At 36.6% G+C, this 24,281-nt stretch overlaps 1 protein-coding gene across 3 annotated transcripts in view; it reads left to right on the top strand.

Annotated features, from left to right (window-relative positions):
- IQCM (IQ motif containing M) overlaps positions 1-24,281 on the top strand; it is a 499,469-nt gene that overhangs the window by 91,166 nt on the left and 384,022 nt on the right. For all 3 annotated transcript variants that reach the window (XM_033215450.1, XM_033215451.1, XM_033215449.1), the window contains exons 2-5: positions 3,963-4,025; positions 10,323-10,407; positions 17,700-17,782; positions 19,658-19,922. In XM_033215450.1, coding sequence (XP_033071341.1) covers positions 10,371-10,407; positions 17,700-17,782; positions 19,658-19,922 — 385 coding nt within the window. In that variant the 5' untranslated portion in view covers positions 3,963-4,025; positions 10,323-10,370. The remainder of the gene's footprint in view (positions 1-3,962; positions 4,026-10,322; positions 10,408-17,699; positions 17,783-19,657; positions 19,923-24,281) is intronic.

Genomic DNA, 24,281 nt, shown 5'->3' with positions numbered 1-24,281 from the left:
TACCTGCTTCTGGGACCTGGGGACAGCATCCACAGCTTCAGTCCCATCACCCCTCTGTATTTATTTTCTATTTCTAGCCCTTGAAGATGACTAAAAGTACGTCCCTACCCTATTTATGCTTGTCTCATTCCTTAGGGAAAAACTTTCAGTTTTTTTTTTTTTTTTAGACAGTCTTGTTCTGTTACCCAGGCTGGGGTGCAGTGGCATGATCTCGGCTCACTGCAACCTCTGCCTCCCAGGTTCAAGGAATTCTCCTACCTCAGCCCCCTGAGTAGCTGGGATTACAGGTGCGTGCCACCATGCCTGGCTAACTTTTGTATTTTTAGTAGAGATGGGGTTTCACCACGTTGTCCAGGCTGGTCTCAAACTCCTGACATCGGGTGATCCACCTTCCTCGGCCTCCTAAAGTGGTGGGATTACAGGCATGAGTCACCTGTGCCTGGCCTTTCAGCCAGATATCAATGAGAAAAAGATAGGTGCTTTGATAATAGTTACTCAATGTGTTATTCCTCCGAGGGATTTTTTTTTTTTTTTTCCTAGAAAGATGTGAATGCTAGACATGGTAATGTATGCATCCATGATGTGTTAATTGTGGACAATATTTGCTTTCTTGGGGACTCTTCATGTTTCTAAAGTCACCCATGTAGTACGCAAAATATCATACCTATTGATCTCTTATCCTTTCTCTTTCTTACTTTTGTTTTAATTCTTTACAGAATCCACACGTATTTATAGACTCAAGAGTAGAGTTTATTACTAAGTTCTTCCACTCATATCATGTCCCTAGAATTTCCTTCTTTTCTTCTTTGATGATGTTGACGAATATGGCCTTGAGGCACTCGCCATCCTTTATGTTCTCTGTTCTTTCTATGCTATTCCCACCCTCTCTGAGTCTGCTGCTTGCCCTATTTCTCAGAGAACTCACTCTCTCTCTTGGTTTTACATATAATATCTGGTTTAAACTGCTCTCAAATTTACGTTTCCAATATGGAATAAGATCCAATAAGAACTAACAAATATGGAAACAAGTACTTACTGAATGGACCCGGTGTAGACCTGTACTAAATGTTTTTAGACATTCATTCATTTGGTCTCGCAGTAGCCCTGTGAGATATGAAGATTATATAATGATTATTACAGATGAAAGAGCTTAGTCTATGAGGGTTAAGAAAATTGCCATCCTAATTTCTGGGACTGTGCAGCTCCCAGGATTCAGGACCTTTAGTTTTAAAGCCGGGAAAATCTCAGGCAGACTGGAATGAATTGATTACTCAAGGCCTAAGGCTGTTGATTAGGAAGTGATGAAGCCTGGGCTTGAACCCAGTCCCATCTGAGCAAGTCCATGCTCTTCAGCATGATGTCATACTGTCTCTGTTAGAACAACGTAGAATAAGAGAGTTGAGTCAGAGAGCAGAAGGTAAAGAAAGAATTCACGGAGGGGAAATTCACGGAGGGGAAAATCCTGGAATTTCATCAGGGGGATTCTTGCTTCATTAGGAATCAGGAAACCCATATTCTGGTTCCAGTTCATTCACAAATCCAGTGTCAAGCTGAAATTGCTTATATCCCTATGTTGCTCTTCCCTCCCCTGTAAAATGAGAGGCTAAACAAGACAACTCCCAAGACTGTTTTCAATTTTAAAGTTGTTTTCCTTGAAACTGTCCCTTACATATAAATGCTCCAAAACCATTTCAGACTTTGTAAATATTAGCTAGTTTTTATAAGGTTGTAGAGATAAAAAAGAAAACAGAAAATATAAGCCAGAATTCTGCAATATTTCATGATTTGCTCAAATTTCTAGATTTTGCTCTTTAACATCACTATTTCTGAGTGCAGCCTAATTCTATTGAAACAGTTGAACAGTTTTGGCCTTTAATTTATTGTATTTCATTTGTTGTAATTAACTTTATGGTGTTTTCATTGTTGTCTTTAACTGTTAACATAGTGTCCCAAACATCTCAGCGGGGAATGCTTTATAAATTTTCTCTCTTTATTGTTATTTATAAAATGTTAATGGCTTCTATTTAAGGCATGTGAGATTAATAACTGGGAGAATGTACTTTTATAACAGCACTGTTTTAATCTGTGAAAATCACAAGAAAAACAGAGTCATAACATGCCACAATTATCAGTGAAGGCATAACTGCATGTATTGATATGGGACTCTTCATAAAATATTTTGAAATCGTTTCTGATATAGTAGAGTGCTAAGGGAAGAAGGCTCTTATTACCTTTTTTGTTCTTGGACATATGTGCCCTAACAGATACATTTCTAACTGAAATTCCTCGGAAATAAAATTTACAATAAGACATAGCTTCTAATATTTTAACATTTTGTTCAAGAAAAGCCTCAGTCTATTAACCCCACCTCTGCCTTTCTCTTGCATATGAGGGTTGTATTCAATGACTGAATGGGAATTTCAGGTAGGAAAAATGGGGAATAATGTGAACTTTTCTGAAACCAGTTTTTGGTGTGTGTGTGTTTGTTTCTTTACCACTCGCTTTGAATCAAAGTACTTAGCCCCTCATTGGATAATTATGGTCTTCCTATCAAAATCTTATCAAGATAACAAGAGGGAAATAATTGAATAAGCAAAGCCCACTATTTACAGTACAAAAATTCCTGACAGGTTTTACATACATTTCAGTAGTAGCGGGATTTCCAAATAAATATTAGGAACTCTGAGAAAACTAAGAAGATTGTAATGCTAATGCTTTAGGACTTCTTTGCAGGAATTCAAATCGACAGTTTTTATAGAGTTTTATTACTTGGGTAGTCATGTGCTCAGTCTTATGGGAGACAAAAGAAATTTAAACAACTAGTTCCTGCCCTGGTGGGGCTTACAATCCAGCACAGATCTTGGTGGCTTGTACCAAAGCTCTATGCTTCATATTTCTTTTGAGTGAGTGTAAGAAGAGAAATGGAACTACCTGTAATGACTAGGGTAGTATTTTCAGGGTTCTAATAGGTTATACTGAAACATTAATAAAGTGTATATAATTATTGTTAAGTAAATTGTAATTGATTTATAACATATAGTCAGAAAAGTGCACAATTCCTGTGTGTAGCTCAATGAATATTGATGAAGTGAACACATCTCTATAACCACCCTCTGATAAAGAAATGCCCACCCTCTGGAGGGTATTCCAGAGGCCCCCTTGTGCTCCTCACCTCAGACCCTGCATTCTTTCCTCACAGGTCACCATTATCCTGTTTCCTATTGTCATTAGTAAGTTTTGCCTCTTTTCAAACTTTATATTGTTAAAAACATAGATTATATCCTCTTTATGCTGGCTTCTTTCCAAGTAATATATGTGAGAATATACTATATCATTGAGTATAGCAGTTTATTTTCACTGATGTGAAATATTCCATTGTATAAATAAAATGCAAATTATCTATTCTACTGTCAATGGACATTTGGGTTGCTTCTAGTTTTTAGCTGTTACAAATAGCACTGCTATGATCATTCTTATATGTGCCTTTTGCTACACATCATAAGCCTTTCTGTTGGGAGTCTGAGGTTTGGGTCATAGTTATGGATTCAATTTTTAAAGATAATACCAAATAGTTTCCTGAAGATTACCAGTTAACACTGCAACAGGCAGTGTGTGAATATTTCAGTAGTTCTGTATCTTTCTCAACATTTGATATTTTTTAAGAAGCCATTATTTTGGGTGTGTGTGATGGTCGTGGTTTTATTTGTGTTTCCTGGTTGATGAATGAGTTTTGAATGAATATCTGTTCACATGCTTCTTTCCCATTTGGTTGCCTATTTTTATATTCAACTGCCTGTCTTTTTCATTGATTTGTAAAAGTTGTTTATATTGTAAGGTATATTTGTGCTTAGAATTGTGGATAATACATAGACTAAAATTCAGTATTTCAATTTATTCTAGTAGTTGATCTCTAGTCAAGTATGGCTCCATCTAACATTGATCATTTCCTTTTAACCCCCAAGTTACTCCACTTAACCACTATGAATGATAGCCTTGTCTCACCAACCCCAGCCCATCATTTGTTGGTAAGCTTTGATCTTCAGTGACCTTCAATGTACATGTTCATGTATTGCCAAATCCTATTTTATACATAACTGTATCAAAATCCTAAAATAAAATCACAGAAAAACTCCATAGCTTGTTGAATATGGCTCAGAATCGTTGGTTTTACCCATTAATAGAGGCAAAAGGTGAAAAAAAGAGAGTGCATTTTAGTCAAAAAGAGTAAGAATTTTAAAGTGTAATGGGAGAGTGTTCTCAGATTAACATCTCCTTTTTAATGAGTTGAGAACTGAAATGTATTAATAACTGCTTTTTTGTGATTTAAAGATTTAAATATTTCATGTAAAGCTGGGAATATTTGAGATCTCTTAATTAATGTAAGTGTCCCTGCATACCCATAAAAGGACAGAACATAACATCTATTTTATGAAATAGTGAAAACTTATATCCAGAAGGTACCTTTGAAGTCATTGATGGATAACCTCTGAACCTGGAATGCTGGGGTTGAAGATGGGTGGGAGGTAGTCGGGAGTGACAGACAGTTCAGAGAGAGCCCATGAGATCCTCTTCAGTCAGAGCAGCCAGGCTTTCCACCAGTTATTCTCATTGACTTCTGAGACTTATGAGTTCCTTTAAACATAAGTTGAAGCTGCTGTTTTTAATATTATGGGTCTATTTTAAATATTTTGCTTCTAGACAAGGAGGTAGGACTCAGAGAGATTAATTGGTTTGCTTCAGATGACTTTGGCAATGGCAGAATCAGTATTGAAATCCAAGTTTGCTCTCATCACAGTGCTCCTAGACTCTGAGCTTTGTGTAGGCTAAAGTGATATCCTAATGATTCGTTTATTTTCTTTCCATCTCACTTCCTGGTTCTGGGTAATATATTAACCTGAGTTAATTAGAGATTTAGAGGAAGGTTTCTGCATCAGGAAAGGAGTATAATTTCATGGGCTTCCCACTGCTCCATGTGGTCCCTGGGTTCCTAGCTAGCCTGATATTAATCATAAATTCATAGAGTATCTTCTTTCCAACTCATTTTATGGCCCTCTCACAAGTTTGGATTATAATTTAATTATGCAATTATAAGTTTCTTATTCTCCTTATTTCTTCTTCTCCTTAATCATCTACTGTAGTTGGACCTCTGTATCCATGGATTCCACATACATAGATTCAACTAAACATGGATTGAAAATATTTTTTAAAAATGGACAATTGTGTCTGTACTGAATGTGCAGACTTTTTAATTGTCAGTATTTCCTAAACAACATGGTGTTAGAACTATTTGCATAGCATTTACATTGCATTAGGCATTATAAATAATCTAGAGATGATTTAAACTGTATGGGAGGGTATGCATAGGTTACATGCAAATACTATGGCATTTTACATAAGGGACTTGAGATTTTGACATCTACAGGGGTCTTGGAATCAATCCTTCATATACAGAGCAATGACTGTATACCTTTGCACATTTTAGATGCCTAGTATTGACCCTGTTATACTGGCCCTCATTGGGACTTGTTCTGTTTGGTTTTCTTTACATGCTCTCCTTTCTCTTTTCTTATTCCTATTGTTTGGTGCTAGCAGATCTGACGATTTGGTCAGAGACACCAGGAGACTTGACAGAAGTCAGAAACAAAATCCAGAAAATAACCTAAAGGTCCTTGTTGACTTAGTAGAGGAAAAGTGGAAGGGGGCTTATACTTATCAGAGAAGGGTGGCTAGGACAAAAGCTGGGAGGGAGGTCCTAGTGGCCTAGGCTTGAGAGACACATGATAAGGCCTGCAACTAGGGACATGACCAGAAGTGGCCTGTCTAGACTGCTTTTATTGGTATTCTGCTCCAGAGTTACAGAGCACAGAGTAAAGTAGAGAAGGACAGGAGGGAAGCACGAACTCTTGCCCATGCAGTTGATTTCTTGGATTTGGGGCCAACTATTTTTTAGCATAGTACACAAAAGCAATGGAATAATAGAGTTTTAGAAACTGATGGGGTCTTAGAGATCTTCTCGTCCTAAAATTTTACCTTGTAAATGAGAGAACTAAGTCCAAGAGAAGTCAAACTAAGCCTCCCGGCTCAGTTCTGTGTGGAGTTGTGGAATACCAGTCCTATGCTTGTCACCCATATATACTCAGTTTCATAAGAGAGAAGAGCTCAGGGCAAGAGGTTAGGTTTTATTTTAAATGAAGTTCAGAAACCATGGAAGGGAAATAATACAATCTGATACACAATTAAGAAGATGAGTTCTGCTGTGTGGAGAACAAATTGGCAGAGAAAGAGTGGAAATTGAGAGAGCCGTTAAGAAGCTATTTCAGCAGTCCCAGAATCAAATGATTGTGGCTGGGAGATGAAGATGGGGAGAAGCAGATGTATTTTTTAGTTAAAAACCTAGAAGACTTGATGAACTGGATGTGGTAGACAAAAATATAGGAGAAATATAAGATTTATGGTTTGAGCAACTAAGTGGATATAGGTACAATTTCTAAGATAGAGAAATGGGGAAGGGTGAAAGTAGGATTCAGGGTTGGGAGGATTGAGGTAGAGGGACAGTGGGGAGAAAGTTTGGGATAGTAAATGAGGACTTCCATTTGCTATAGCATCAACTGCTGAAACTGCCTTTCCAGACCCCTGGAGCATGGCTTGTTTCCCTGCATCCTCCTAATTATCATAAGGCATTTTTTTTTTTTTTTTTTGCCAAAGAATACTGAATTATAAGGGCCATGATAAAGTCTTGTCTTGTCTTTTCCTTTTTCTTTTTCTTTTCTTTGAGACAGAGTCTCACTCTGTTGCCCAGGCTGGAATGCAGTGGCATAATCACGGCTCACTGCAGCCTTGACCTCCCAGACTCAACTGAGCCTCCCACCTCAGCCTCCAGTAGAGTAGCTGGGACTACGTGAATGCACCACACCTGGCTAATTTTTGTATTCTTTGTTGAGAAGGAGTTTTACCATGTTGTCCAGACTTGTGTTGAATACCTAGGCTCAAGCAATCCTTCTTCCTCAGCTTCCCAAAGTGCTGGGATTATCGTACTGAGCCACTGCACTCAGGCTTAAAGTCTTATCAGTCATCTACTTTAGGAATGTCAAGCTAAGAAGATAAGGTAGGGAAATAGTTTCTACTTCTGTTTGTCTTTCATCCATGTAGAAATGGAATTAGAAATCCTTAGCATTCCTGCAGCCCAGTTTCAGAGAGCCTTAAGTTGCATCTACTGTAAAAGAAAGGGTGAAAGAACTTTTTCACAGATGTGCTGAAGGAAATGTGAGAAGGTAGGCCATCCCTGTCCAGTATGCTGTTGCCATAATTACTGATTATACAAATAGCAAATGCTTTTTGAGATCCTTCTAAATGCCAAGCCTTGTTCAAGGCATGGACGATTCCAGAGAGGAAAACAGAATCTTTGCCTTTATGGAAGTTACATTCTAGAACATTGGTTATGTCAACGCCCTGTTCAAAAACTTTCAACAGTTCTTTTACCATTTCAGCAGCATAAAATGTAGCCCTCTGCTACAATCAAATAGACACACAACTTGATGTCCCCCAGACTACATGTATTGTCACCTCCATGCCTTTGCTTGTGCTTTTTCTCTCACCTCCCTGCCTTCTCTGCTCTTAAGTTAGCCATTCTGATCCACTCAGGACTGGTAGTCAGTACCACAGGGGTGTACTGGCTAGCATTTGGTTCTGATTAACCCTGTGCTTACCGTTCCAGGTATAAGTAGCTCAGTTCTTCTTGAACCCTCTTTTATGTCACCTCAGGCCTCGGTGATGTTGTCTTCATTTGAACTCATAGTACTCACTGATTTATATCACTTATTTCACAAAGCTCACGTATTTCCTTATGACATCTGGCATACTTTTTTCCATGTTGTTTGCATCTTTATTTACAATTTGATTTATGTTTTTGGCTTTTTTTCCTGAAATAAATGGCTAGTCCCTTGCACAACTCAGGCATTAAATAGGCTTTTATTAATTGATGGATGCATTAGGAAGGACTCAGCGTCTCGTAACTGTCTGCTGGAGACTTAAAGTGGAGAGGGCCCCGTTTGCTGATATTTTGAGTCATTGTGCCCATCTCTAAGCAATTCCATCCTTCATGGCCTTTCTACACTCCCAGCTCCTGTCTCAGAGTCCTCCCTCATCACCTCAAGTGTGCAGGGACATTACCATGCCAGCACCCCTTAGGATGCTTGGCTAGTTTTCTGCATTAAAAGGACAGTGGGATGTCTTGCTTGCCAGCCAATTTAATGCAGGCTGACACTCCTGGCACACTGAATTAAGGTGGAGGAGCCAACAGACTCAGAGAAGAGTCCATTTCTATGGAGATTAAAACAAGAAAATGATGGAGCACAAAACACTTTTATTTCCTTTTTATACTTAAAAATAAAGAAGACAGTAATTAAACCAGACCAGAAGATGAGTTCTGATTGTTAATTGCTGAGGGAGATGCAGTATTTTAGTTTATCCCAATTCATTTGCAGAACTAGGCAGACAAGGTAACACGTTCTGTGCTCTAGCCCATGAGATGATGCTGACAATTTGAGATTTAATCATTTTTGGATATTCCGGATTTGTTATTTTAAAACTGTAACTGCAATAGTATTTTCCCCCCTCTGGGTAGAAGCTGAAGAAAAGTGTTGTAGCCTTTTATCTAAGAGCGTGAGGCTACAGGGTCCTGACTTTCATAGGGCAAAGCTGGCTTACAGATTTACTGAAATAATTACCAAATCATTTAATAGGTTTTGAATTCTGAACTCATAGTTTGTTAGTGGAGTCTGCCAACTGAACATAGAATCTTACAACAAGGGCCTCCATGGAACTCTGCTAAAGCATTTAATATTCCCATTTCTAATTGTAAAGCCATTTGAGCATATAGTAGTATGCACTGGTGTAACTGACTCCTTGGCTATAGAGGTAGCATTTGATACATTTTGGATAATGCTTTTGAAGTAATGATAATGTCAAATGTACAAGGGCTCAGCTAATGAACCCATTAATCAGCCCGTTATTGAGCACCTCCAAAATGCAATGCACTGAGCTGGGAACCATGAAGGATGAGGCACAAGGCAGATTTCATTCCTCTAACTGAACATTTAAATATTCCGGGAAACTTAAAAAAATGCAGATGCCTAGGTCCCACTCTAGGCATATGGTTAAAAACTCCTTAGGTGATTCTGATAGTCATCCAGCATTGAGAACTACTTTTATAAAGTATAGTTTTGTTTTCAAGGCATTTGGAGTCTAACTGGGAATATATAGGACTAAATTGGGAATATAGATATAGTGTATGTCGATCACTCTATGTGTTTTTAGCCCTATACACAGACAGCATCTGATAAATTTATAGGGAGAGGCATGGACAACATAACTACTGTATTTAAGAGAGGAACAGATCACAGGAACAGAGGCTGGGTCGTCATGGAAGAGGTAGGATTTGAACCTAGGCTTTGAGGGCAGGTAGGATATAGATAAATATAGATGAGAGGTCAAGGCATTCTGAGTGGAAGGCTGGCATAAACCTAAGCTGAGGGCAGGAGTGTATAACGTATGTGCCAGGTATTAACTGGATATTAGTTGAAAGTAGTAAGAAAGCAAGTAGTAGAAAGTAGTAGGAAATCACAGAGACCTGCATGGGGTCTTGAGCCCAAACATCTGGATTTGAGTTTTGCACATGCCACTACATAGCTTCTTTTTTTTTTTTTTTTTTTTGAGACGGAGTCTCGCTCTGTCGCCCAGGCTGGAGTGCAGTGGCCGGATCTCAGCTCACTGCTAGCTCCGCCTCCCGGGTTTATGCCATTCTCCTGCCTCAGCCTCCCGAGTAGCTGGGATTACAGGCGCCCGCCACCTCGCCCGGCTAGTTTTTTGTATTTTTTTTTAGTAGAGACGGGGTTTCACCGTGTTCGCCATGATGGTCTCGATCTCCTGACCTCGTGATCCGCCCGTCTTGGCCTCCCAAAGTGCTGGGATTACAGGCTTGAGCCACCGCGCCCGGCCTACATAGCTTCTTACCTTGACAAGTTATTTTACTTCTCTAAGCTCCAATATCCACATCTGCCAAATATTCATAATAATAGTTCCTATCAGGTTGCTTAGATCCAGTAAGGCAATGTGTATATGAGCACTCGATAAACTACAGAGCCCTACCCAATACTAGCTATTGTTACTGTGTTTTGGAGGGGAAGGCATTGAAGGTTATAGAGCACAGAAATGACATACAAAAATTTTTAATCATTCACCCTATTTATCTATAAGTGAGCAAAAGAAATAGCTAAAAATAAATATTTATCATCACTGAATTACTTAATGTAACTGTGTTTAAGGACTTGGAGCTTACACTTTAAAAAAGAAGATCATCCTAACTGCCCCTCATGACTACTGCAGAGGCTACGCCTGAAAAGGCAAAATGTGAGTATCTATGCTTACCTAACAACTTGACATACAAGTCATAACACTCCAACTGTTTTAACCAGTCTTTTCTATTAGTGACCCTCAGAGCACTACACTTATTGGCACCTCTTGAAAGGATTTATTCCATTCCCTTTATTTAAAAATAACCAACTTTTGAGAGATCTTTTTAACTTATTGTGCTGTCCCATATGGTATCCACTTGTCACGTGGGTTATTCAGTCTTTGAAATGTGGCTGGTGAAACTAAGGAACTGAATATTTAATTTAAATTTAATGAATTTTAATTTAAAATTAAAAACTGATAATTCAGTTATTGGAAAACCTTTAAGCATGTTTGGAACAAATTTGGGCATGTAAATCTATTTTTTCAAGTGATGATTTTATAAAATGTAAATACAGATTAAGTAGTTCTGATAAAAATTTAACATGTGAGTTGAGATGTATGTAACTACAAACAAAATATATATAGAGTTTTGAAGATGGAACAAAAAAGAATGTAAAATATCTAATTCATTTTAAATGTTGATTAATGTTGAAGTGGTAATATTTAGATGTATTTTATTTAAATAAAATATTCTATGAAAATTATGTTATACAAATTAATTTCACCTTTTTCAATATGTCTACTAGAAAAATTTAAATTACATATAAATTACATATTCAGTTTACACTGTATGATCTAGCTTTATTGAGGTATAATTCACAAATAAAAATTGAATATATATTAAGGTGTGCAACGTGTGTGTTAACATACATACACATTGTAAAATTATTACCACTATCAAGCTAATTATAATATCTATTACTTCACATAGTTAGCTTTTTTCTGGTGTGATGAGACTACTTAAGATCTCTCTTAGCAAATTTCAGGTATACCATACATTATTATTAATTACACATTATATTTCTTTTAGAGTTAATCTAGACTTGGCAACAAATACAAGCAATCCTAAGATATAGTGCTGCACATAGAGCTGAGGTTATTACTGTTCTGCTACTTCCTTTTGGCTCCTGTTACCCCTGACAGTATGTGATACAGGCCAGCTGGCATCTGCCCAGGGCTGCCAACAGAGCTCTGTGATGATCACTTTAACTCTCTTTTTATTTGGATAACACAGAACATTTTTAAAGATGGGAAGGTCAGAAAGGGTGGAAGATCCAGGAAGTGGAGGAGGAATATTCTCTAGTCCCACATGACCTTGATGCTATGAGCTTGGCATTTCCCTACATCTCCTTAGCAACCTGACCACAGTCTGAGAAATATTAACATAGAAAGATTTTTGGGCAGTACCCTGTAAAATCTGTCTGAGGTATATATGAAACTTATTAGCATTTCTTGGTGCAAAGAAGGCAAGATACTTTGTTAAAGAAGACCAGAGAATAAGGCAGGGGGAAAGTGAGTCAATAAGAGACAATTTAAGAGAGTGCCTTTAATTTAGAACTGAAGAGTTGAATCTTAATGAGAATATATTATGGGAAAACATGTTGAATATGTGTTTTAGGAGATGATAACCAGATGCCACTTGAAATTTGGGTTTTATTTGGTTCTTTAACTCTTTTTAGGAAGAAATAAGAAATATTTTGTGTTTTCTTCACTTACATGTAATGAAATTAATATAAATTATTATATTTGAAGTTTTTGTCCAAAGAGCTTCTACTTGCTTTCCACCTTCCATAACTCTTTACCCTAGAACTGATGGCCTTAGTTCCAGCTTCTCTCCTCTTCAGCTTCTCCTCTCTACAGCTTCTCCCCACTTCTTGGCACTCAAATCCTTCTCTCCATCTGAACCTGTTTACAAGCGGGTTCTTTCCACAGATGCACTGTTATTCAGACCTTTATTTGTTTTTTGCTTAGCTGGTGTGTGTTTACTTTTCAGTAAAGAAATTCTGCAAAATAAAACTTAGGAAGAGCTCAAATATGTAAATCAGATAAGATCTAAGCTTCTCTTACTGAAAGAAGGAAGCAGCCCCAAGGCACATGAAATTAATGAAGCACATATTTAAAACCACTGCCTTAGCCTGGCTTCCATTCACGTGTTATTTCTCTTGGGACATTTCTGTTTTCAATATTATTTTCAATAATACAGTGTAAAGCTTTATCTTTTTTAAAGGGAAATTCACATTAGTGAGCTAGCAGTAGGGGGTGTTGGTGGTTTATGTTGGCTTCTATCACGGTGCCCATCTTAACTGACTGTCAAGGCATTTATTTACACATTTTTTCTGGCACTAGATTGTTAAGAACTTGGAAGACAGAAATAGCTAGTCCTACTTATTTTAGCACATTTAGCATCAAAACAACATCTAGCACTTAGTAGGTACTTAATTAATATGTGCTAAACTGAGTCCCATTGTGTCTGAGGTGAGGCTTTTGTTACACCTGTCAGGCATTTACTCTGATTACACACACAGGGTTGGCCTTAGCCATGTGGTCACACATCTTTGCTTAAGATTATCTTTTAAATAAATTTATGTGAAGCCTCTCTGAAAATGTAGCCTATTAATGGGAAGGATGGAAACCCTCTGAGTATGACCAGTTGTTTTTATTATGGTTATGAAAAACAAATGTTTTTAAGCCCCTGGGGCTTTTTGGATACAGAAAATACTTACTCAATGATTCTAATTAAGAGATGGCTCATTCTCTGTCATAGTTTCCATAACTAGATTTTCTTTTTGTATCTTCACTTCAGAGGTTCACTGGAGCAACTCTGTAGAACCTCTAAAGTAGTAGAGAAATCTGGTTTTATGAACCATCATTAAAATTGTGTTAAGCTGATGATATATGAAAAATGAGGTTTTTTTAAAGATAAAAGAAATGTATGAAAATGTTTTAGGCTAGTGAAATATTTGGGATTAGAGCTACTCATATATTTTTTTTCTATGGAAATGTTAGTATTTACACTCATGTCTTAGATGAGTTTAATATGACCATTTCAACCTCTTCATGAACTTTATTGCAAAACATTTATTACTTATAATGACTTACTATTTCTTTTGGGGGTTTTAATAACATGAAGAATCCTATGTATGAAAATATTTGATTAATTGCAAACATGTTGGTTAGTTTTGGATAAAAGGAATTTTAATAAGACAATTTACCCAAACTGCATTAGGAAGTTATCTCTGTGATTTTGAAGAAATGAGGATTGACTTAAAAAAGTAATTATATAAACACTGTTGGAGAAAAGTTTAGCCCAATGATAGTAATACAATAATATCAAAAATAATAAAATTTCTCACATTTATTGAAAGCTTATACGTCAGGTGCTGTGCTGTTTTGTAACAATGTTTAAGTTAATCTTCAAACAAATCTCTGTGACATATGTTATTATTATCCTCAGTTTACAAATAAAAAAACAAGGTGTAAGACAATAAGGTTCATGAGCAAACTGGAATTCAAGCACAAAATTGTGTAACTCAGGAATAAGAGCTCTTAAAAATCATTTTATATACTATCAATATGTATTTGCAAATTAAGTTATAAGTATAGTTTTCATAATAAAGAAGGAACAGACCCTGGCAACTTCCTCAAAATAATAGATGAAGTGCACTTGAACATGTAAAAGATGCAAGCTTATATTCTTACCCCATTATGAACAAAGAAAAGAGAAGCCTCAAAGATTATTGACTAGCTGGAGCTTTAATATAAATGTTACTTAATTTCTTGTAATTTTTAGACTCATTTGTGGAATAGATACTTGTGCTTGGAAATTATAAAAATAAATGATGCTAGCATTGTCTTTTCTAAGGCATTGAGGTATGAGTTATCTTGTTGGATCTTGTGAATTTAACTCTTTTGTTCAAGGGCTACTTTTTAGTGATGGTAGAAAATCAGAACAGCTACCTCATTGCCTCAAATGACAACAAGGACTCAGGACTGCCAGGTGGAAGTCAATGTCCACATGCCTTCACTGGAGCCATTTCAGGATCTATGTGAAATTTCTGCTTTCCGACCATGGCTGCCTTTCTCTGCTCCTTTATGAACAAGTCTCAGGCCTTGTTCTGCTCAATAATCTCATGGCCTGAATGTATGGGTATGCTGTGTCAATACCTTGATATGTCAAGATCTGCTTTCTGGCCCCAGTAAGGCCATTAGGGCTGCCAGAGCGCATATAGTTTCTCCACGGTCCACAGCTGATGGGTAGCACTTGTGGACAAGGGAAATCAGGGACTAATCAACAAAGAGCCCAGCAAGGAAGAAAATGCTACTTTGGGAATTTAACTACTCTGTCAAAAGCTAATTCTAGTTACAAAGGGGGAAATCAGAACAGCTGCATAAGCACATTAAATGACAAAAAGGGGCAGGAGTGCTGGCTTAAAATGCAAGTGTCAGGGAAACGTGTGTATCTCACCAGGGTGACCAGCCAAGTTTCAGAGGAAATTTCCAGTACTTATAGGGAGTACATGGCATTGGGAAAAGCAGTAGATTTGTAGAAAAGAGCAGCGAGGAACTCAGGAGCACAGTGCCTATGCAGAGCCGCAGCACTGCTGTGTGACTTCAGCAGGCTGTCAGGTCTCTGCATCTCAGAACATTGCCTGTAAATGAAGCCTAGCTCATCTCTAAGGTCTTGTCTGAAATGAAGACATGATGGTTTCCACAAAGCTGTATTTCCAACAACAAAACAACTCAGTGACTTTATATATTAATAAATTATATTGCTTGTCACGTGCACAACACATGACAATGTTGTAATTATAAGTGATTGTAATTAAAGTAATGGTAAGGGATATTTGATTAGTAAGAAGAAGGGAATTAAAAGAGGAAAAGGCTGTTATGAGAGAAGAGAAAGGCAGACAGGTTGTGAAGTCATACCTAGGAATAACTCCCTGCCTTTCCTCCATGAAGTAAATGCTCTGGCTAGAGCCCTCCTCAAAGCAAAATTAGATTTTAGTTGAAATTTGATGAAACAGTTTTAATTCCAGAACTCTTGCCCTTTCCATGTGAGGACAGTGCTTCTTTTGGCTTTGAATTGGGAAATTAATGTGAACCAGGCTTCATTCCTCAGGACCTCATTACCCTAAGGTAGCAGCTACCTGTGGCCTGTGAGTCTACCTGGTGAAAAGCAAGGAGATATTTTGTGCAAGAATAAAGAGAGAGTTTGGCCTTCAATAATTTATTGTGAAATTTTCAAGCATACAGCAAACTTGAAAGAATGTTAAATCAATGCCCATATACTTACTACCAAGTTTCTTACCATTAATATTTTACTGTAATTGATTTGTCACATACTCATCCATCAATCAACATGCATATCATTAGTTAGAATTCATAATTTGTTTATAGTTTTTCTTCTTTTGATACAAAATGTACATACAACAAAATGCACAAATCTTAGGTGTACAATGAGTATACTAATGATAATATATGCCTGTGTAATCCGAATTCCTATCAAAATACAGGATATTCCCATCACTCCAGAAATTTCCTTCATGTCACTTCTCAGTTAATCCATCATACCTTCCAACAGAATAATAACTGTTTTGTTTGTTTTTTTCTACCATAGATTAGTTTTATCTGTTCTAGAACTTTGTATAAGTGGAACCATATAGTATGTGCTTTTTTGTGTAAGTCTGCTTTAACTTGGCATAATATTTTTGAAATTTATCCATAGTGTTGTACATGTCAGTATCTCTTTTTATTGCTAAGTAGGAGTTTATTGTACATATATAACCATAGTTTATCAACTCTCCTGTTGTTATATATCTGGGCTGTTTTCAATTTAGAATTATTATGAGTAAAGCTACTGTATACATTTTTGTACAAATCTTTTGAAAACATACATTTTCATTCTCTCTGGTAAATACCTAGGAGTGGAATTGCTGGGTTGTAGGATGGAAGTATATTTAGCTTTATAAGAGATTGCCATACCTTTTCCAAACTGATTATGCTATTTTACATTTCTACCAGCAATACTTGAGGGTTCCAGTAGCTCTACAGCCTCATCAACATTTGGCGTTATCAGTCTTTTTAATTTTAGCCATTTTGGTGAGTGTGGTGGTACCTCATTATAGTTTTGATTTACATGAAGATTGAGTTTTTAATTGCTTAAAATTTGAGTGGGTGAAGAGGAGAAAAACCTTCATAGTAAGAGTACTAACGGAGGTAGAGTTATAAAAACAGAGAACCCACTGGCCAGACTTTGAATAGGTAATATATTTAAATTTTGCTGAGTTCGAGTTAAAAGGAGGAAGCCAAGAAACGCTTTTAAGTATTTTCAATTTTTAAGTATAATTTTTAAGTATACTTTTAAGTATATATTATATATTATATATATATTATATATATATAATTTTAAGTATACTTTTAAGTATAATTCAATTTTTAGTATTTGTGCTGCTGAAGCAAGCACACAATCAGCTAATAATAAAGAAAATATATAAAGAGGAAAACTTAGACAAGGCTAAATGAGAAGGATATAGTCTACATGCTGTAGAATTGTATACATAGCCCTGCTTAAAAGAAATTAAGAAACTTAGGCTGGGTGCTTTGGGTCATACCTGTAATCCCAGCACTTTGGGAGACCAAGGCAGGTAGATTGCTTGAGCCCTGGAGTTTGAGACCAGCCTGGGCAACATGGTGAAACCCCATTTCTACAATAAGTACAAAAATTAGCTGGATGTGGTGGTGCACGCCTGTAGTTCCAGATACTCAGAAGGCTGAGGTGGGAGGATTGCTCAAGCTTGGAAAGCAGAGGTTGCACTGAGCCATAATTGTGCCACTGTATTCCAGGTTGGGCAACAGAGGGAGACTCTTTCTCACACACAAAAAAAGAAAAATAGAAAGAAATTAAGAAACTTAGAAAAATAGAAATAAGAATTGTTATAGCATCATCCATCCATAGGTATGTGTTTTTTTATTTCAGTGCTACTTCTATTTAATTTATTGAGGCATTTTATTTTATAGTTATAATTTTATCAACAAGTTGGAAGGTAAATACTCTTGAGGAAATGTACAGCTTCATACATCAGTCATCAAGTATGGAAAACACAGATAGACTTGTTAATAACTTTTGTGCCCAAACCATGTTGTTATATCTTCTATACAGTAACATTTAAAGGACTTTCAGAACTGAAGGATGTTTCTGTTTTGTATATTTTCTTTGTTTCTCTGGACTGAAGTAACTTAGGGTAACCTATCTTATCACCTGACCATTATAAGCTTATATTTCTTCTTAAAAGCAAAATATTATGTTAAGAGATCATTATATTCTTTTGCTTACTTTTATAATGTCAACTTATAAAATTTACTTTCACATTAACTGCTTAAAAAATGTTTCTCTGTTTCTATATTAGGTCCTACATTAGAGATCACCAAGCAAGACTTTTTTCAAGAAGCAAAAACTCTCATTGCCCAACATTATGAGAAAATAAATGAGGTTAGTCCTTTGCACTTATCTAATGTTACATTTAAAAATTTTTGCATACTGCAATGATTATTCCAAAGGATTGCATAAATCCTGATATGTGATCAAATAAATAGAAAAGAGAATAGAATTGAAGAGAAAAATGAAATCCTCACTAGCTATAAAAATTGATTTCAAATGACATTTTAAAATAAGATTTTTTAGTTACATGAATTTTAATTATACAAATGTGTTTAATTTGTACATTTAATACAATTTTAATTTTTTTGAAGAATTTAAACATAAATAATTGGATTTATCATCTCAAGTAAATATCCCTTTAAATGCTGTTTAGACAAAGCTAAACTAGAAAACATATTGTGAGATGAGTCTCTTCTATACTCTTAGCATGATTACCTTAGCATGATACATTATATTCCATTTGTCTTTTTGCATTAGGATTGTCTATTTGCTGGTCTGATAGATCCTTGAGGGCATAGACTGTTTTTTGAATGTTGTATCTCTAGCAATAATGATTATGCCTGGTTCAATAAATATTTGCTGAATGGCATATATTTGGAACATGAGAAGAAGGAGTGAAAGGGAAAGGGATAGCAAAGAGATGGAGGAGTGTCAGCACAGCACAGGGTGACATTTTGGAAGAGAGCATCTATAGGGGAGGCAGCAAATTTGGGGAAGCGGTAACTATTGTGACCAATGGGCCTTTGGGAAGACAGGTGCAGGGAGGGTACCTGTGGATGGTTTACTGTGTGTCAAATGATCCTAGTCCCCTTTTGAATACTTAAAAAAATTTTTAAACAAATTTTTAAGTAAGCTTTTAAATATTTTTCAGTACTTCTTGCAGTTGGCGGGGAGGATTCTAATTTTTACTTATGTTTCTTTTGAATGGTCCTCTATGCCAAGACTGGCCATACATAGTTTTAATCTTGTAATCAACATCGTACACGTTGCTTAACTAATTTTTCCTCTAACCAGTTTAAAAGATTTTCAATTGTATTAATTTCACTGGTGGGAACATGGGATGAACGTTTCACAGTCTTCAGAGTTAGACAGATGTGCCTCAGAAACTTGACCTGTTTTAAAATTTTTATCTAATAATAACAGCCCAATGTTCCATCTTTGGTTGCCTGGCAAATGTAATACTAGCACACTAAAACCTTCTTATTGACCTTTTGAGTCAGCTACAATTTGAATTTTTCTAAATCTTTTTTTGGGTGTGTGTGTTGTTGGGGTAATAGGGAAGAACTATAGCTCTGTCTGTGTGTAGAACAGTTATGCTATTTGGATAATTACCTGTCAGAACCTTAGAGCTGTATTATTTCTCTGTTGTTCAAGGTGGTCAAAATAAAGAAGCAACTTTGATTAAAAGGATATGAAATGTATGTCCTATTCCCAATATGCTCTTTTTGAGAGCTTACCTCCATGTATGTTCAGTTATTTCTGGTTCAGCAAAGGAAGAGGTTTGGGGGATGTTAGCATTTTATGGACATCTGAAAGTTCTTCAAAGATGGTTGAAAATAATTTAATTCCTATATGTCTATTTGAAAAACTCCTATTTTACAATGGACTTGAAACCTGTAATTAAAAATATCACTTTGGGGAGAAAGTTACTATTTTAAAATTTACATCTTTCAAAGTGGAATATGATCCTTATGCTTGTGAAGGACTTTTAGAGAGTGACATAGAATAATGTCTGATTTAGCTGGTTATTGTCATTTGTAATTTACTATGTAAGAGTAAATGTCTTATACCGTAAGGTACTTTATAAAATGTATCTAGTAGAGATGCAATTTTGTGAACTTATTAATAAAATTTATTATGTAACTTTATTAAATAATGCATACTAAAATTAAATTTTGCCAAAATCTATTTTTGTTTTATTCATAGAATAAAGTTCAAGGAACTTCTATAAATGTTTTCAGAAAGAAACACCAAAAGCTGAAATCTGGTAAATACCTACCTTTGGAGATTGACAAAAAGGAAACACATGATGTGGTGCAAGAACATCGGGCAGCACTCAGAAGGATTTGCTTTCCCAAGGAGCGTTCCAAAAGTGAACATCTTCAGGAACCCCCACAACGAATCTCCTTCAAGGAACCACACATTTTTAGTAGAAGAGAAAGATGCAGGCCCATAGATCTAATTACAAAAGGTAAGTAGGGGTGAAGAAATTCAGCAAACCCACAGGCAAAACTGTTTGCTTCTTATGTGCCTGTAATGGAATTTTCTTGTTCAAATAATTCCCTGAACTTTAAATCTTAACAATGAAAGGTAGGGAGGCCTGATTATTAGAGCTGCCAGTCTCTGGGCACCACCAGAAATTGAGATGAACCCATTCTAAAGGGAAAGAGAAATTTGGGGAACAAAACTGGTTAGCCATGTCTTCCAGAAGTGATCTTCTTCCTAGTGAAAATCCTCAGAGACTGTTTATTTCACAGATGCTAAAGCAGCCATGGATGATAGCCCTGAATTCTGTTTTTGAGCAGGATCGATAGGATAGGCAACTTACTCGTGAGTGTGTTTCCTCAAAACACTAAAAAGATTTTTGGAAACTATAGAGTTTTCCCTTAAAATAAATTGTAAAGATTTATCCTCTATCAGTAACATGGTAGGTATAAATTAGAGATTGATTTAAGCAAAGTGATATTGTTTTCCTGAAACTAATGGCTTGAATACATGACCACTTACAATACATTTCTGGTATAGCTTTCACAGCTTCATCTTATTTTTTTCCTCTTAGGTTATTTCTAAAAATGTTTATTTATTCATGCACTCATTTGTATTTTTCCTATTCAACAAAGAGTAACTGCTCTGTGCCAGGAACTAAGTTAGGAGCTGTAGAAACAGAAATAAAAAGGCTCAGAGAGTAATGGTGAGGATAAACACAGGGTAATTTCTTACTATACAGTGTAATAGTTGCTGTAAGAGGGTAAGTGTGAAGCATTATGGAAATACTGAGTAACCAACCAAAGGCCAGAAGAGATCTCTCCTGAAAATTTATCGGAAGAGATCTCTAGAACTGGGTTTTCAGGAGAAGTAGGATGGAAACAGGAGAGGCCATTTTGAGCCGCAGGAACAAAATGTGTTAAAGCTCTGAAAGATGTAAGAACATGGTATATTTTGGGAAGGCAGAGATGTGGTAGGAAACAAATTTTGGAAGATGGGTGGCCTAAAGTTTGAAAGGAATATGATAGTAGACCTAGAATTTCAACTTATGTTTAATGGAAAGACATGATGATTTCAAAGCTATAGGTGGGGGAAGGGGTGAGGTATGATCAGATCTTTCTGTTAGAAAAATAAAACTGGCAACAGAGACTGTAGCGAGAGGGATGACAGAGAGCTAAGTGAGGAGGCTGTCCAGGTGAGCGATGACAGGGCCTAAATTAGGGCAGTAGGGAAGCATAAAGTGTGGAGAAGGGCTGTTCCATCAGCATTTCTCAAAGCATGCTCTTCAGAATGTTAGTCCTGAGAAGTTCAGTGACCTGACAAAGGGTTCTTTGGTTAGAAACATTTAAAAAAAATACATGTTATATTCCTCATTGGAGATTCATATTGATTATTAATATATTGAAAGGTCTGCGAAATACTGCAGAAATCTCTTTACTGTTTTTAACCTTGCTAACCCCAGTTCATTTGGCCAAAGAACCCCAATTTTTTTTCACATTATACCAATTAATGTCCTCAAGACTGGTGTTCTTTTAAATACATTTTGGTAAATACAGAATTAGTGGATTATTTTAGGATGAATTAACTGGTTTTTGAAAAATCAACTGATTGTGTAATGAAAATGAATATGATAAAGATATTGAGGTTTCTAGACTGGGAAACTGGACAAAAATCCTTAGGTTGGGATAGAAATTTAGAGGGTGTCTTAGTCTGTTCTTGCTGCTGTAACAAAATGCCTGAATAATTTATAAACATACTAAATTTATTGCTTATAGTTATGGAGGCTAGGAAATCCCAGATCAAGGTACTAACTGTCAGGTGGTTTTGTGAGGGTACAGTCTCTGCTTCCAAGATGGCACCTTGAATGCTCTGGAGGGGACAAAAGCTGTGTCCTCACATGGAGGAAGGCATGGAAGGGAAAACGGCCAGTAGCTCTCTGAAGCCTGTCTTTTAATCTCATTTATAAGGATGAAGCCCTCATAACTTAATCACTTCCTCAAAGGTCTATCTCTTAATACTATCACATTAGATCTTAGGTTCCAACATGAATATTGGAGACATACAAACATTTGAACCATAATAAGGGGAGAAGCAGATTTTGGGCAGTGGGGAAAGGGGTGGGGGAAAATAATGAATTCATTTTTAGACCTTTTAAGTAGGCACACATATGGAGATAGCCATCAGGAAGTTGGAAAAGGAGACCTAGCTCTAGAGAGGCAGGTGAAGACTGAAGATAGATGTGAGGGTTCCCTACCATACTGAAATTGTGGTGCTCATGCATTTATTCACCTAACACTTTAATTTAATATGTGAGGTATGAGAGACAAAAGATATGCTGCTTACCCTCAAGAAATTCAAACTTGATGTAGTTTTGCAGTGGCATTGGAGGAGGATAAATAAACAATTATAGTATGACTCATACTGTAATAGAAACTCTACTGCTTTAAAAAGAATAGGAGGATATCTAATTCTGATTTAGGGGTCAGGAATAGATTCTCAGGAAATTTAAAGTGTTTGGTAAATTTTGAAGGATAAATAAGTGTTAACTCAAAAAAGAAAGAAAATTCTGTCTAGCTAGAGGGCCTAGCATCTACCTGATAGTGGATATCTGAGAAAGTGATTATGATGTTTTTGACAATTAAAATGATTTTACATGATTGGATCATGAGGATTGGGGAGTGATTAGAGATAACAGACTAGATACTGAACAACATTGAATTTTAACCTCAAAGCTTTGAGAACAATTTAAATGTTTTAAAGAAAAGTTGCAGTGATAATATTTGCATTTTAGCATCTTTTACTGGCTGTGGAGATGGGGTGTGATGGATTTTAGAGGCATAGAGACCAATAAGGAGACAGTAATTCACACAAGGAAAGACAACTTAAATGAAGGTAGTAGCACTGGGGATAGTGTTGAGGGGAGAGATTTTACAGATATTAGAAAGATAGAGTTATTTAGACTCGGTCAAAAATAAAGTAAAACATAAGGCACAGGGAAGAGCTGTGATACTGGGTTAGTGGTTTACACTAAGTGGCAGCATGAAGCCAGATATAGCAAGTTAGAAGGTTGGAGATGCATCTTACATTAGTAATGGTAAAAACTACCACCAAAAATAAGTTGGAATCTAGACCATGTACCTACTGAGCTTTGTAGCTTTGGGTAAAGAAGTTGAGAAATGCATTATTAAAATATATTGCTGGTTTCTGGCTGGCTTTGGGAAGTTATTATAAACATGAGATAAACTGAGAAAAGTCCTGGCTAGTTTCCAATCGGAAATGAAAGGGCATAGAGAGATACTAGGTACTTGGGGTCTTGGTTTTGAGCAAATATCTACTAATACTTGATGTTGCAGCAAAAAGCATATTAAAAGTACATCTTTTACCACCCAGCCCATTATCTCAGATACCCTCAGGGCAGTCATTATCAAGAGACTAATCCAAGGGGTAAGGGAAACAAAGATACAAAGGATATTTTAGAACTATATATTAAAAAAATGACTTTGCATCCTGGCCAGCATGGTGAAACCCCGTCTCTACTAAAAATATAAAAATTAGCTGGGCATGGTGGCAAGCTCCTGTAATCCCAGCTACTTGAGAGGTTGAGGCAGGAGAATCGCTTGAACCTGGGAAGCGGAGGTTTCAGTGAGCTGAGATCGTGCCACTGCACTCCAGCCTGGCAACAGAGTGAGACTCCATCTCAAAAAATGTAAAAAGACTTTGAATGTGGTTATTGTCAGACAGAATTAACTGGAAGCAAATAGATTAAAAAGCCTAACAGATTTTTTTAGATAATTTCATTCCCAAAGAAATCATGAACCTTGATGTAATTGAATGTTCAAAAAGTAAGATAACTTAGATTTATCAGGAAGTAGGTGACACAAGCCATGCAACCTCCAAGGAGAGTAATAGCAAGATGTGGCCAAGGAGCAAGTAAAAGGCTTCTCAGAGAGTAGATCCAGAGGCCACTAAAAAAATGAAGAGAGTACTTCCCAGGACAAAATCTTTGTCTATTCAAGGAACTTCCCCACCTTCAGGTTAGGGGGCCTTCTCGGTGACTTTCCAATAGAATTCTACAACATCTTTGGACTGGTGACTATTGTGTTCACTTTCTTTCCTTTCACTGATGGAGTTTTTACTGAGGTTATACTATACCTGCTCTATTACTGTATGTTATATGCTTTGGGGAAGGTGGAGATACCTTCTGTACTTGGGTCTCATATTACTGAACCATAAGGAGCCACGTCTGAACTTGTTGGATAATACTACACAGCAGCTGGAGATCCTGTTCTCTGAGCTGGATGCAGTGCCTGGGGGGAACTTTGGATTGTCATCTTTGGGGAGAGGA

The sequence above is a fragment of the Trachypithecus francoisi genome, unplaced genomic scaffold (assembly GCF_009764315.1).
Source record: "Trachypithecus francoisi isolate TF-2019V2 unplaced genomic scaffold, Tfra_2.0 Lachesis_group1, whole genome shotgun sequence".
Lineage (NCBI taxonomy): Eukaryota > Metazoa > Chordata > Mammalia > Primates > Cercopithecidae > Trachypithecus > Trachypithecus francoisi.
Note: the sequence above shows the minus strand (reverse complement) of the source record. Positions and strands in the feature narration are given on the sequence as shown.